At 37.0% G+C, this 15539-nt stretch overlaps 1 protein-coding gene across 6 annotated transcripts in view; it reads left to right on the top strand.

The window, feature by feature from the left end:
• The first annotated feature begins 860 nt into the window (after window positions 1-860).
• Window positions 861-15539, top strand: part of LOC145663092 (uncharacterized) — a 72987-nt gene continuing 58308 nt past the window's right edge. For 2 of the 6 annotated variants that reach the window (XM_081729363.1, XM_081729364.1), the window contains exons 1-2: window positions 862-1218; window positions 10418-10588. In XM_081729363.1, coding sequence (XP_081585489.1) covers window positions 1087-1218; window positions 10418-10588 — 303 coding nt within the window. In that variant the 5' untranslated portion in view covers window positions 862-1086. Of the gene's footprint in view, window positions 1219-10417; window positions 10589-15539 lie in introns of all 6 variants that reach the window. The other 4 variants (XM_081729361.1, XM_081729362.1, XM_081729365.1 and 1 more) reach the window with 4 other exon arrangements.

Below are 15539 nucleotides of genomic sequence, written 5' to 3' on the forward strand. Positions count from 1 at the left end.
AAGTGGCCACACACACATAGAAAATCGCGAGCGAGGCACTTCGCAGCATATCAATTCTAAAAATTTTGTCTCAGTGCGCAATGATTCCAAGAACTCCTTTTCCATATAAGAGGGTCATTCAAAATTTATATAACGGTAACGTTATAACTCCAAACTTCAGTTGCTTTTCATTACTCACTCTTCTACATTTACCAAAATAAAAATTTTTCTTACATATTGCACACTAAACTCCAATTTTAACAATCCATTATATCCACTTCATATAGTTTCTTCATTATGCGAAAAGTTTTTACCAGCGCTATTTACACTGTGGATCCTACGCCATTCGATTCCCCAATCTAACACAACCCCTGAACGCATCCCTTGTTCAATGGCTTATGCCTGTAGGACCAAGGGGGTGGAGTTCTCATTTGAAGGAGGTGCCGTGTGTGAAGTGGAGAGGTTTATTAAAGCGAGCGAGAATTGCTTACCGTATACTTTGTGGTACCTTCAGAAGAAGATGGGGTTCAACGATGATGTGGGAATCCATTCTGTTTTTACGTTCTTTTTTAAGTGCAATCATCATTTCCATTTGGACACTTTTCTTACAAGTGCAAACCATTTAGTATTTCATAACAATTATCTTTGTACCATTCCATTTCAGTATTTAATAAATATTTTATAGTTTTGAAATATAGTCCAAAATCATGCAATCTTTTCCCCGGGACAATCATTTTTTATTTTTCTTTCTTTTGGAGTTATACTGCGAACTTCAAATCAACTAGTGTACAATCCGTTCTCAGAGATTTTGTCGACATGGCTCGGAAGCTGGGACCGTAGATTGTACATATCCTTTTCATATTTAGAAGAAGAAGAAATTATAACAAGAACTGTCGACTGTCGTAGTGTATATACGAACCTTGCTGTCAATGAACGTACTTAGTTTTTGAACCTGGGTTATAGTGTAAAAATACAAGGTTTAAACAAAAACAGTGAATGAGTGTATATCCAGAGTTCAAGAAATTTAATTAATATGAGATTGCTATCGCCATAGAGCAAAGTTTTATTTCTATTTACCCCATTAAATACGTAATAACGAGTGAACTAATGGCGGTGGATGTGCTGGATGCATATTGTCGTCTTTGTGCTGTCCAAGGGGATGCGAGAATTGGTGTATTCGATGAGGTTGGCAACAAAAGGAAGTTATCAAATAAGATATCAGAATGTTTGCCTGTGAAGGTGAGTTCTTCATTAAATGCTCACTCCACTTTTAAAGTCGATCAGCAGGGAAGGGTAAAACTTGTGCATTTGGTACCTGAACTAAAATTAAGGCCTTTGTGCAGCAAAGTAAGTCCAATATTTTCAGACTTAAAAACGTTAGGGTTCACTCGAGTAGACAGTTCTACCAAATAGAAAATTTCTAGGTAAAATACTGTGTGAAACATTTTTCCTGAAGGAATGAGAGGGCAAATTTTCCTTTTAGGTAATTCATTCATTTTTGATTAGCTCAATGATTCCGATTCCAAAAGAACAGATTACACGGAACAGTTCCTGTAACGTTCCGAGGAGCCAGTTCCTCCGAAAAAATTGGGTTAGGTATCATGGTCGTTCGTGCTACTTATCATTCACTAATTATTTTAAACATTTACGTCTTTCGAAGCAACGAAAAATGTATTACTACTGTAGGTAATAGTATACATGGGAACCCCCTGATCTGCGTTTCTTCTGTGTTCTATTACCACTTCTATATGAAATATCATAAATTTTCTACGTAGTGCAATAGTAAGAAGGGTCAATGTTCCGTTAAGGGGGTCCAGTGCCTTTGACACCACTTCTTTCTATTTATTTTCGTTTCATTACATACTATAACGTTATATTAGGTTAGCTTAGCTTAAGGGGGTCCAGTGTAGCTTTAGACCCCCTTTAACGGAACATGGACCGTAAGAAGTATCCATGTGTACAAGATATGCAAATTGCGTTAAATCCCCCCCCCCCGTACACACACATAGTCATAGATAAAGTACAAGGGCACTACACATGCAGATATAAAGTACAGGTACGTTCTTTATTATTTTCGTATCAGTCGATAAGTAACTAAAAGTCGCTTTGTTACCCCCTTTGTAAGTTCGTACATACTCAATGAATAATCCCTAAAAGTATGAGCGTCCTGCTCCTTCGGAAACTGATGCAGCTTCATGTATACTATATCCCTACAGTATTCTAATTTGCACTCTTAGAATAGTCCTCTTGCACTCTTAGAAGTTAATCAGTATTTCAGATATTTAACGTTTAAAATAATAAATGAAAATATTACACCAGGAACCACCATACTCCCAAACTCCAGCAAGTTGTAGAACAAAATTCATAAAAACCTAAAACTAACCATTATGTAGGAATTCCTATAGCAAAAGCGAGTGAAATATATGGATTTTGGGTTAAGTTCAGATTCGCCCCTCCGTGTTTTTTTTTTATAAAAAATTGGAAAATTTACAGGAGAAATGAGGTAAGAAATTATGATTTGGAGTTATGTGATGTTTAGACGCGGAATATTTCATGATTGAGCAGCATGTCCATTTTATGTCGAGAACAGAACCCAGCGAACCCCTGCGGGGCTTCTAACCCGTTCCTACTACTACTACTACCCCTACTCCTCCTACTACTACTGCTACTAAGACTATGGATCTGTATAATAAAACTGCACGTATTAATGTTTTACTACTACCAAAAAAAATTTTTAAAAAATAAAATAAAAACAAATATTTAAAAATACTAAAAAGGTAATTACCCATGTAGAAAAAAATACCACAGAAAATACAGAACGAAGTTAAAATATAGAAAATTAACCATAATAAACATGCTTAATATCCTCAACCAATTGATCAAATGCATCTACACACTTTCTTTTCACATCACGGTGCCACAAAAATTCACAGAAATCGTCATCTAGGAAATCCTTATGCTTTTCATAAGAAATAGAGGACCTTATGCAGAGTCGTTTTGACGAATTGATTAGCGTCATACTAAAGGCCTGACTACTGCAGGTAACATGTTAGTCGAACTCTTTAGTATGGCCACTAATCACGCGTCAGAACGACTCTGCATAAGGCCCAGAACGTCTCAAAAGACGTCACTGAGATTCAGTCTTATTAGTACACGCACCAGCTTCAGGATCAACAAAACAATAAGTTTGATTAACAGTCAATTGTTCACGAAAACCAGGATCAGTCAATCTGTCATACAGTAACTACACGAGATTCAGGGGGAATAAGTTATGCTTCAAAGTAATACTACACAATACTGGAAAACTCCTCTTAGAGCTCCTCGTGGCTAAGCGGTTAGCATACGCGCCTTTGGCGCGGGAGACCCGGGTTCGATTCCCGGCGGGAGCTCATGTGGTTCGGATTCCACGTTAATCAGTAGGTCCACGTCTCATATAGCCTCGCTGCTGAAAAGGGACGCTAAACTAAAATCAACTCAACAAAACTCCTCTTGCTATCAGGACAAATTTCCAAACGTAATTCATTCGAGTCTATATCTATCATTCCAATAATCCAATTCCCCTCCACAACTCTTCCACGCGGACACTTCCGCCGACCAATTTTAACATCATGGATGTGCACACAATGTCTCGTTCCAGCAATACGACCACCAGAGTCACAATAACGACGGTCAAATGCAATCATACAAACCTCGCGGCAGTACTGATAACCAATCGACAATCGTAGCAGAGCTAAAACAACTATCATGAGAAGAACATTCGATCATATCCTCTTCATAATTCCAGTTACGGGCAAAAGCATACATTGCAGTAATGGCTTTATTAATGTCAGTTCTCGAACCAACTGTTCTTCGACAAAGAAATCTCAACAAACTTTCCATCAACATGATCTTTCACATCGAAACCTACCAAACCAATGACCACGTTCACGAATTTCTAAATGCATATTCTTAGAACATTTAATGCTCAATTTTGGCGTGAGTAAAAGCCCACGATGCTGACACCACTTCAAAGCTGTCTGAAAATCACTTAACACCTCGCTTTGTAACAGGCGCAAATTCACAAACATTCTTTACGTCACTCAAAAGAACAAGTCAAATAAATCAGGATCATCTTCAATACCCAAACTACCATAAAAGCAACATGCACGTCAAATGACTTTATAATTCAAACACCAGAGGGCGTTAATTAATCACATGACACACATTATCCAATACTACAACAAATCATCAATGACTACATCACTGTTACAAAGAACGAACCGTAATCCTATCAAATGAACCAAGATCACAACCAACAGATACTAAATATCAGCCAAAATATTAAATACTTCTATGACCGAAGAGAGCTTCATCAAGCTCAACAATTAACCCTGGTCCCGCAATTAGACCTACGGAATATCTTATAACAGCTTCCACATACTTCTCTCTAGTAGGTCAGCCAATCACAAACAGATTTTAAACTTAACTTGGACGCAAAGGAAAACACAAATAATGTTATAGTGTTTCATAATACCACTCATAAACGTATAACAGATCAACACTATTTGTCGTACTTCCAGCCTTGAATTGCTCAAAAAAGTGCCACTCCTCACAGAAACTCGCTTTAAATACGATGAATATGTGTTATAACAAATATATGATACTTCAAGTTTTTCACCACGAAAAGTGGAAAATAACTTATATTCTTTCTCACACGAAACACAAGTCTTACTTAATTTCATTAATCCGACACCGAAACAAAATTTGAAACAATTATTTTTCGTGTTGCAAACTTCACTTGACAATATAAGTAAATCTAAACAACAGAGAAATTCCTCAAAAATAAATCGTCAAATAACGCCATTAAATATATTCATATCTGAAACATAACATTCGACCGCATCACATTTCACACCCGTCACACACCGCCTGTGAAGCGATTACTGCAAGGTGCAAGCTGACAGAAAAGACACGTGACCTCATTATTCGCTGCTATACAAGAGTTACTCTGATGTAGCGACTGGAACTGATTCGTTCAAAAAGCCGGAACAAATTGAATCAAATCACTGAACCGAAAGAATCGAATCACTGAAATCGAAAGAACCGAAATAACGAATGAATTGCCTAAAGGAAAGACTGGCGTTTTCGTGAAGGACTGAAAATGTGGATATAGGTAATTTCTGTTGGTGCACGGTATATTGAAATGAATTTTGAAGAACTAACCTGAAAGCCCTAAACTAACCCGAACATGTAAAAAAGCTGTCAAAATTTGGTAAGCAGTAAAATCGCTTTGAAGGTGAGAAATGTTAGCAGTAGTTGAGCTCTAATCTAAGCTGAAAGTATAAGAAATTGTCAAAATTTGGTAGAACCAACCTCTGCTCGAGTAATGCCAAACATCAAAATTGTGTCATCAGGAAATTCACTATTGCTACCTTAGAAAGTGTTTCACAAAAATTCCTCTGTCCAAATTGACTGTTAGAGGACTTCACCGTTTCTCATGCAAGTACTGCGTCGGAAAATATGGGATTTCTTTCGCGACCACAGGTAGATGTGGAACATGCCTTATAAGTTAGCGAGGGAGGACAGGCGAGTAAGTAACGCACAATTTGTTACGACGAAAGCGCAGCTTCGTGTACTTTGTGGGGATTAAGATCAAACTAGATAGAATATTTGGAAGATTTATGTTCTTTAATTGTCTTCGGTATTTGTAAGCATAACCGTTCATATCCACTATTTGGCTCATACATAATGTGTATTTTTACAGTTACTAAAAGTAGAGCGTATGGAGCAGATTGTAATATTAATTATCTACTGAAGCCGAACAATGTTTCTTCCAATTGTATTCTTTTTGCTTCTGATACTTCGAATGCACTGGCTGGGCATTCTTTCTCAAGGTCATAAGGCTTAAGCCGTTACTTTTGTAGTCTTCACATTGTTCTTATATTTCAACAGTGGCATAACAAACGATATATTACACAGTATATTTATCTATACTTGTAGTTAGTCTGCCTGTCCCAATAATATGTTCATTTAAACACAATTAACATTTCTGTTTGCAAATTTTAACAGCTGAACAAATGTACAGGTCTTGTAATGATAACATATCAGCCATACATTTTATCTGTGTTTCATCAGAAGAGGTGCAATCAAACAGCAAGACCTTGGAGAAGAGATTTGCTACTTATAAGGAACTGAAAATACCAGGTCATATCATAGATTTGTACCTTTAACTGAAACCGAAATTAGATTAATACTGACCGCAGTACTTCAGTACTTCCAGGACGTAGTATGTTGTCATGGAAAAATGATGATACAGAAGCCTTCATTTACGACCTCAAATGTGAATTGGAAGAATTGAAGACACCAGTCAGGAAAATAACGATCTTTTGTTCACTTTTTCCATCCGCACTGCCCAATAACCTCTTTTCAGAATATCTAAGAATGGCAAAATTTGGCTACCAATCAGTAAGGTGCTACGCAAACTATAGTACGGAAGGTATAACGTCGTTGGCTTCCCGCGAAAAGTTGTAGTGACGTTTATGGGAAGTGGCCAGTTTGGTTACTCGTGGCTCGCTGAGCGCAGTAGACGGTTGCTGGTGATTGGCTACCCTCTTACCACACCCCCCAGTGACGAGCAGGTCCAAGCGCGGGAAGCCAACGACGTTATATCTTCTGGACTATAATACCAACAGATTTCACAACTGCTACAGGTCGTAGCTTCAATATCAGTAAATATTTTTATATAGAAATTACTTAAGTACCTTAAGTACATTACTGATGCAAATAAGTACCTTAAGAGGCCTCATCCCGGCGAAATTAAAATACCACTAATTTTACAATAATTATGTGATATCTTCAAATAGATAAAAGATAATTGAAATGTGGAACAAGAGCGCCCTAGACAATATTATTTTGCGTGAGGTACCGTTATCACAAGTCACCTAGCAGCTTTCCATTTACAGCCATTTAGACACGCGAAAATAATTGCCGATTTTCAGAATGGCTCGAAATCGAATGCAGATAAGTGAGTCGTAATAACGGTATCTCATGTAAAATGTATTGTCTAGGGCGCTCTTGTTCCACATTTCGATTATCTTTTATCTATTTCAAGATATCACATAATTACTGTAAAATTAGCGGAATTTTAATTTCGCCGGGATGAGGCCTCTTAACAGCAGAGCTAAAAGAAAAAAAAAACAGTTTTGTTTCATAAAGTTGTGATTCATAAATTAATCGTAATTTCATTGATCTTACGTAAGTGAACATCACTAATGTGTTATTTTGACTTTTGTTGCAAATTTAATTCTACGCTTCATATCGTTTTATGACATTCTAGTTTCAATGATAAACAATCTAATAACTCAGAAACTGATAAAGTCCCATTGATGGAATTTTAACTATTTGTTACTACACAACTATCGTCTATTTTGAGCAAATTTTAGATTTTTCACGTTTGTCCCTTGTTAGATACTTAGTATTGAAAATATCCGATTTTTAGAAAAATGTCAATGTTTAGAAATGGACAAAAAATCAAAGATGATGTTCTCAGATGTGAAACTATTGTGGGAAGTTGCATACCATGGCCTCTATCCAGGCAAAATATTGAGGAGAAGTCTCAGTAACTGCACTAAATTTTTTAATTCAAAAATAAAGATTTTAGGTTTCAAACCTCAGTATTCAAAGCTTTTATTTTCGAATTACTAAAGTACGTGTAAATGTACACATAAGATACAATGTTATACATTTCATTTTTTTTTCATATGGTTTTTATTTGAATTCAATATCTTTAAAAACAAAAAAAACATTACCGTATAGAGCTTCATGCACACATCTGTAAAATGCAAGATATGCAGACTCGCCTATACAAATGGCCACTACAAAAATAAACAAAAAAAAAAAAAAAAAAATTGTCAGCCACCATCATTGTTCGATTTGATTTGGGTTGACCCGTTTCCAATTTGGTGATCATATGTAAACCCAGTTTTTATAATTTGAACATTTGTTTGTAAATTGAAAACATTAATAAAATCTTTTCTAACCGCTGTTTGTTTTTATTGATATAGTTGGTGATAAGATCCCACTCACTCTCCAAACTACTTTTCTTAATGTTTAACAATGGATTTTTAGTCCTGATGTAATACGCTTCAAATATGTTTCGTTTGGTGTTATAGGTCGCCTGACGTAAAATTTCCACTTTTCGAACTGAGTGTTTAGTAGTTTGTAAGTGTTTTGACAACACTGAAATCGCGTGTCTGTCCTCACGAGATTCTGGCTTAAAGAATACCCGAGCAGTGCATTCGAAATATGGTAGAAAAAAACAGTACAGTTGGAATTAACATGATTTAGGTTAGTAGATAATTAATACTGATAATTGGGCTAAATGGTATAATCACAGGACTTTAAACTGAAATATTGCATTTCATTTTTTAGAAGTATACGATTTTATAAGACAATCAATTTATAGTAATTACGTGCTATGACCCATTTTCTTGATTTGGAGCTCGTATTTAAGTATTTTTACTTTAACACTATAAAAACTACCATTCTTTCTTAAGATTAACCAACACTCACCGTATGTGTGCCCAGGGAATCTTAATCGGATGGTCATATTCGTAGTATAATTTCGGTAAATAATCTGGTTGGTTTTGATAGTCAGAAATTAAATGTTAATGATCACAACTGATACAAGGAACAAATTGAGACTGAGAAATGAAATGCATTCTTTAATGCCCCGTGATTATGTCCGATAGGTTAAAAGACGCTAGAATTAATCGGAGAAAAAAAGGAACATTTAAAAGTTTAGGGTCTTCTTTAAGCTGAAGAAGACAAATGATTAATGGAAATGAATGATTGTAAAATTTAATTTTTTCCTCTCTTACTAGGAATCGAACCTGGGACCACATAGAATTATTTGAAGGAAAGTCTAGCCGCTAGACTAGAATTATTTGAAGGAAAGAATTAGAGAGAATTATTGGTAATGACGGGAAAATAAATTGTGAATATCTATAAGGAGCATTCATTTGATTCGTAGTCACCCTGTACAAGTGTGGGAAATTGTTCACCTACCTTAAAACTAACCACCAATGGCGGCGACGCACTTTGTCCACTATGACACGAGTCGCTGCATATTTTTCTGGTAGAAGGCCTTGGGCTGCCGGCCAAGCCACGACGTCACCTCCTGTATGATCTCATCGTCCGAATGGAAACGGTGTCCATGTAGAGCTTTTTTCCAGTGTCTCAAACAGGTAAAAATCGCAAGGGGAGAGGTCGGTGCTGTAGGGCTGATCACGGAGGACCTCCCACTTAAACTTTGTCAAAGTTCCCTGCGTTACGTTGGCCGTATGCTGCCGCGCATTGTCATGAAGCAAAATCATACCCGCCGACAGTTTTCCTGGGCGTTTTGACTTGATGGACTTGCGGAGATTGTGCTACGACTCTCCGTACCAGGTGGCGTTCACTGTCCGTGCTCCAAAAATTCCGAGTGCAGTAGTCCTCGAATATCGAAGAACACGGAGGCCATGACCTTTCCCGCTGAGGTTCGAATTGATTTGGACTTCTTTGGAGGGGAAGAGGTGGGGTGATGCCACTACGAACTTTAGCGTTTGCTTTCCGGGACATAGTGATGGCACCATGTTTCATCGCCTGTAATGATTTTCTCCAGGAATGCCTCACCTGCAGCTTCGCATCTCTCCAGGTGCGACTGGCACGCCTCCATTCTTTCCGTTTTTTGAGCATCGGTAAGGCTTTGGGACACCCATAGGGCACAAACCTTGAGAAAATGAAGCGTTTGGGTGATTATGGAGTGACCCAATCCGACACTGACGTCCACTTCCGTCATCACCTCCTTCACCGTAGTTCTCCGGTTCTGGCGGATCTCGTCCACTCGCTCAGTAATCTTGGCTTCGCCACTACGGGTTGCTCGGACGAACGTCGTCTTTATGCGTCTTTCGACCCTCTGCAAACCGTTTGCGCTATTTGATGACTGCTGACAGTGACAATGCATGCTGTCCGTAAACCACGCCATTCATCTGTGCGTTGCCTGTGCGCCGACACCTTCGGCAGTAAGAAACCGTATAACGGCACGCTGCTCCACTTTATCCTTCTCCATTTCCCGCGAACCAGCTTGTTTGTTTTTCGACTGAGAACACTCTACTGTGCATTTGGACGACGTTGACTTACAACTGTCCCTCTTTACAGCTTCACCTTCCTTTTCCCGCCCATGCGATAACTACCGTGCGATACCATCTATCGAGTCTTTAAAGAACCCGCTACAAGCCGGTATAAGCGTTGTTACACGTTTCGCATGGGTTTCATTCATTTCACGGGGTGACTACGAATTAAATGAATGCTCCTTATAGATCAGTTACGTTCTATGTGTGCTTTGATCATCTAAAATAAAGGTGGAAATCTGTCTCTTAATAGTATCATACGTTTATTTTATTTTTATTTTTTTTTACAGGTGTCTATAGAAGATAGGCTTCCAAAGTGCATTTGTAATGAATGTCTCAATAAACTGGAACTTCTGTATGAATTCAGGTTAACTACTGTGAAAGCAGAATCCATATTAACGAATATTTTAGATGCCTCTTCGAGCCACATATTAGGTTTGCCTAATATAGATGAAATTAAGGTATGTATCTTTAATCGATATTTGAACACTGTTTATTTGAAAACAATTGATCATCTATCCAGACACTCCTGGAACAGACAGGAATCTCTGACAACAACTAGAAATTATGGAGTGGACCGGAGAGGTTCTCGACGCAAAGGAAGAACGTTGTACTGAGGTGCTAGTTATACAATAATCTTCATACACGTAAAGAAAACTTTAAGGTCACTTACGAGGTGCAAACACAATATAATATGCGCAATATACAAATGAAAATAAATAAAATCTTGATATGCTGTTAAAGTAGGGTATTACAGAAAACAGTTTTACATTTTCTATATAGGATGGTAATACATTAACTCAACTTAATATACTTTTACGTTCTTCTAGTTTTCCTTTACTTTTTCCTGATGATCAGATGACTTTCATCTGTCCGAATGACGTCATTCTTTCTTGGTATTGGGTGAATCTGGCTGGTTGCTTCTTAGGATCACGAGAATGCAATTGCTACTCTTTAGACATTTAATTGGTGAGTTCGTACTCGGGGCGAAGAGTTAAATTGAGAAAAATACATGCAAAAATGTGGGCAATGGGATCATTACGAATTACATGCATCAGACTGCAGAGTAAACGGTAGTGTATCATGAACAAAAGAGATGCGTTACAAAAGAAACTTTGGGGAAAGTAAGCAGAGAAAAGTATGGAGAGTAAGAGAAAAAAATGTAGCAGATAGGAAACAAATTAATAAGGGGAGTGACAAAGGGACGGAAACGTAATATAGATTATATATATAATGATGATGTGAAAAGAAGTGTAGGTTTATTTTATTGCTTTTTGAATAATTGTTGAAGTAGCTTAAATACAACATTGAACGCATATTCAAATTATTAAAGAACTACATTATAAGTATCCTATAATAGTGAAAACAGCAAACTGTTTCAACGAACCATCGCTCTCTTCGTCATTCTGGTTAAATAAAAATTAAGCTGCTTAAACTTCAGATTATGGAAAACTATATAGAGATGAGATGGATGATTCCCTGAACTGAAGAAAAAAAAATGACCATATGATCAAACTTGCACTTATACCAAGAGCATTCACTTAAGAACGAAACGATTGTAACATGAATTATTATTAATTTTCAACATATCACTATTCCATGTAGATAACATTAAATAAAAAAGGGTAGTAGAATTGTGTATTTCAAAGTTTAAGTACTGTATTTCAAAATACAAATCTCCTTTGGTTATTATCCAAAAAAACATAAATTTAGATTTCAAATAAAAGCATTTGGGCTACTATGTTGGTGGCGGTGATCAGAGGTTTCCTAATCGCAGTCCGGCCGCGGATACATTTAGATTGTGCAGCTCTTATCAGACAATAATTGTAGGAAACAGGTTTTCCGATTGCTAATTACGGAGTTCTTCTGTCAATTTGTGTGGCAGTCCTCTTCAATGTTCAGCGGTCCTTCCCACCTAAGTTTAGTTTCCGCCCATTGTTCCTTTTTTTCTGATATGATATCTTGTGAGTTTCATATGGTCACATCACCTTAGACACTTGATCTCGAGACTCAAGACACTGTGAGTTTGGTATGAACTTCCTCCAACTAACCACATACCCACAATTTCGCATCTATAAAAATTGAAATGGCGTCCTGTTTTGCACCAGCAACATCTGGCCTATTACTGACACACAATTCTACTTCATCACCTCGTGTAATCATCAAACAACGTTAACACAAAACAGTCGTATGTCTTGAATATTCATATTATGTGTTAAAAATGTTAGATATTGTAGTATTTGACAACTGTCTGTATGTGTATGGTTTAGGAAAATCATTATTATTGCTTCATGCTTTAGGTTGTACTATACCCAAAAATTTTTAATAATTAAGGGTCAAACTATTTGAAATCACATGATTTCAGATAATAGGCTGCTGATGTAATTTATTATTTTTTAATTCTTCTACACAAAGTTGTACTGTATTTAAAGTAGAAAATAAGCATTCATTAATTTTTTAGATGCTCAAGTTCTTTTTAGAACAGTCATTTTATACAGATGCCTATGCCTATTTTCCGCTTTACAGAGATTTGCGGTAAACGTTGAACCTTCAATATTTTTGAAAATATTGATTTCAAACGAAAACCGTTTGGCAGATAATGAAATGCACATGTTGTATTCAGAACACATTTAAGCTTACTATACTCAGGGTTTGCCGAAGTGGGCCCAGCCCGAAAAAACCCGGTGGGTTTTTTCGGGTTGAACCCACCTGAAAAAACCCACTTTAACACCCACCTGGGTTTTTGACCTATTTGTTAGTATATTATTGGTACAACTAAGGTAATCACATTGTAAGTGATTTTTATCAGATTTTAGACTTTCCTTGGGCGAATTAGAGGCTTTCACGTTAAGGTATACAACAACATTCAACGTAAGACCTTTATAAAGTTCTGTATGTACTAAATGATTTAAAAAAAAAAAAAAAAAAAAAAAACATACCTTAGCTTGAGATAGTTATACAACAAATTAATGTATGGATTATGCTTATAGCCTATTAGAAGTAAAACAAGCAATTTTGTACTTTAGAAAATATTTTCCGTGAATAGTGTGCTCGTCGACTTGGCGAAACCGAATGACATTATCACTCATACGTTTGACGGGTTTAAGGTCATAGGTGCCGGTACTAATAGTACATATGTAAATACATTAGTAAAACTATTAGTATTATTTCTTCCTTTGATGTAAAACAGAAGTTTCTTCAACTAAAATTTGGTTTTCCAACAGTTTAGTTCAGTCATTTGTTGCTACTCTTCAAATAAGCATTCTGTAGAATCAACACCATCAATAGCGTAAAAATTCTTGTCAAATTTAAGAAGCTTAATGCTCGGGGTTCCGAAGACTATGTAACGCTTAAGTGCTGAGTTCAAATTTCCGTACTAGTGGAAGATTGTATGTACACGCCGTGAAAGAAGTGCTCGGGAAATTCCCGAATTAAACGCAGAAGGATCGGAAATGAATACTTCAACAATAAAACGATTTATTTTACGCTTAAGCCTGCTATACGTCCCGTAAAAAACGGGACAGTTCCGCTTTGGGCCCGTGTCCCGCGTCTCCGTAAATTTAGTCGGGACAGGGAAATGTCCCGTATTTTAACTCCGTTCCATTTCTGATATCAATAGCAGGTTATTCGAAAAGTGAAACAAAAAATTCTGACATTGGCTGGGAATCCTGTAATTAGTGAATGAACAGTACGCTGTTGCATGCAACAGTTTCGACGAAGTTATTACACCATCCTGTTCGACTTGATAGCGAGCGAAATTTGCAATGCTACTTTTTCCATTGCACTTGATGGAAACTCGAATACACTCCGAAAAAAAAAAAAAAAAAAAAAAAGGATGACTTTGAGTGTTTTTACATTTACAAACACAGGGAAGATAACTGAATTTTTCTTCAGCAACACATTAGATATGTTAACAAGAATTGTAATCCTTTTCAGAGGCTAGGGGCACAGAATTGTGCTTTGGTCCAGGTCTTAGAAAAATGTAAATCTGGTCCTGACAATTACACACGACACAAGGAGAAAAATCAGCTTTTCATCAGATTAAAAACTGACGAACGTAATTTTGGCAAATACAGCCATGTAAATAAATATTGCTAAACGCGTGAAGAATATTGACGGTAGATTGTACCACTGATTTAAATAATTTGCTTATTGTTTTCCTGTAAAGCATTTTTATAGCACATCTGAAGTTTTTAAGCATCTTCAGTCTGTACAGTTAATTGCAGGGTAATACGAACAGAGAAAAGCAGCTGCTGCTTAATGAACTTTCGCCTATTATATTCTTGAAAAAAAAAATTAAATAAAATGAAATCTTTTAGTCTTACGGTTATGCCTGCTATGCTCAAGGTGACGGTGATGATGAGAAATGAATGAAATGACGGAATGAAGAAAGTGGGAGGAAACGTGAGAATCCCGAGAAAACCCACACACAAGGTGTTTGTCCACCACAAAGCTCACTTGGCGCGAGCTGGGATCGAACTAAGAACCCCATGCATTAGAGGTGAACGCTCTACCACTGAATCACCGCGGCCTATTATACGTTTGTTCATAACCAAACTACAGTTCATTGCATTGTGTTGTAAAGTTGAGGGGGGAGGAGGGGAATCTGAGGTGTCCCGTATTCTCATGGAGAAAATATGGCAGGTTTATTTACGCTGTAAGATGTTAATTTCATATAAGACATTTTAAACCATTTATTTATTTCATACAACATGAATTGTATGTATCTTTGTTTTAAATTCATAGACCCCTTTTGGCATTCATATTTGGCGAACGTCAGTCAGGCTTCTGGATGACTTGATCTACATTTGTTCGTTTGTCTGCCGAGCTCCTTCAGGCTATACGGTTAATGTACGCGTCTTCGGCGTGGGACCCGGGTTTGCTTCCCGGAGGGAGCTCATGTGGTTTGGATTCCACCTTAATCAGTAGGTCCCGTCTCATATAGCCTTGCTGCTGAAAGGGACGTTAAACACCAACTCAGCTCGTTTGTCTGCCTCTACCACACACTACAGGGCACAATTTTCGGCCTTTTAATTAAAAATTTTCAGAGTACAAGAACGAGACACTGTAAATTTCTTGTATAGATTTTGGCGGCATACCAACGTAAAATATCAAAATGGCGGCCATTTTTTCAAACCAGTGAGTATCCAGGCTACGAAGAGCAATTTTCAGTCTTTTAAGTTGAAATGTTGACGGTGGAAGCATGAGATATGCTAAATTTGCTGTATAGATTTTCTCGGCGATTGAATGTAAAATTTCAAAATGGCGGCTATTTTTTTCAAAACAGCAGCTAGTAGAAAATTGTTGCAAGTTGTGACAATGACAATCTTGAAATATAAATCACATTTTAACACTTTTACCCCAAAGACATTGAAATATTTCGAAAAAACCCGATTAAACCCGAAAAAAACC

Source organism: Thermobia domestica, chromosome 10, assembly GCF_964235325.1.
Source record: "Thermobia domestica chromosome 10, izTheDome1.hap1.1, whole genome shotgun sequence".
NCBI lineage: Eukaryota > Metazoa > Arthropoda > Insecta > Zygentoma > Lepismatidae > Thermobia > Thermobia domestica.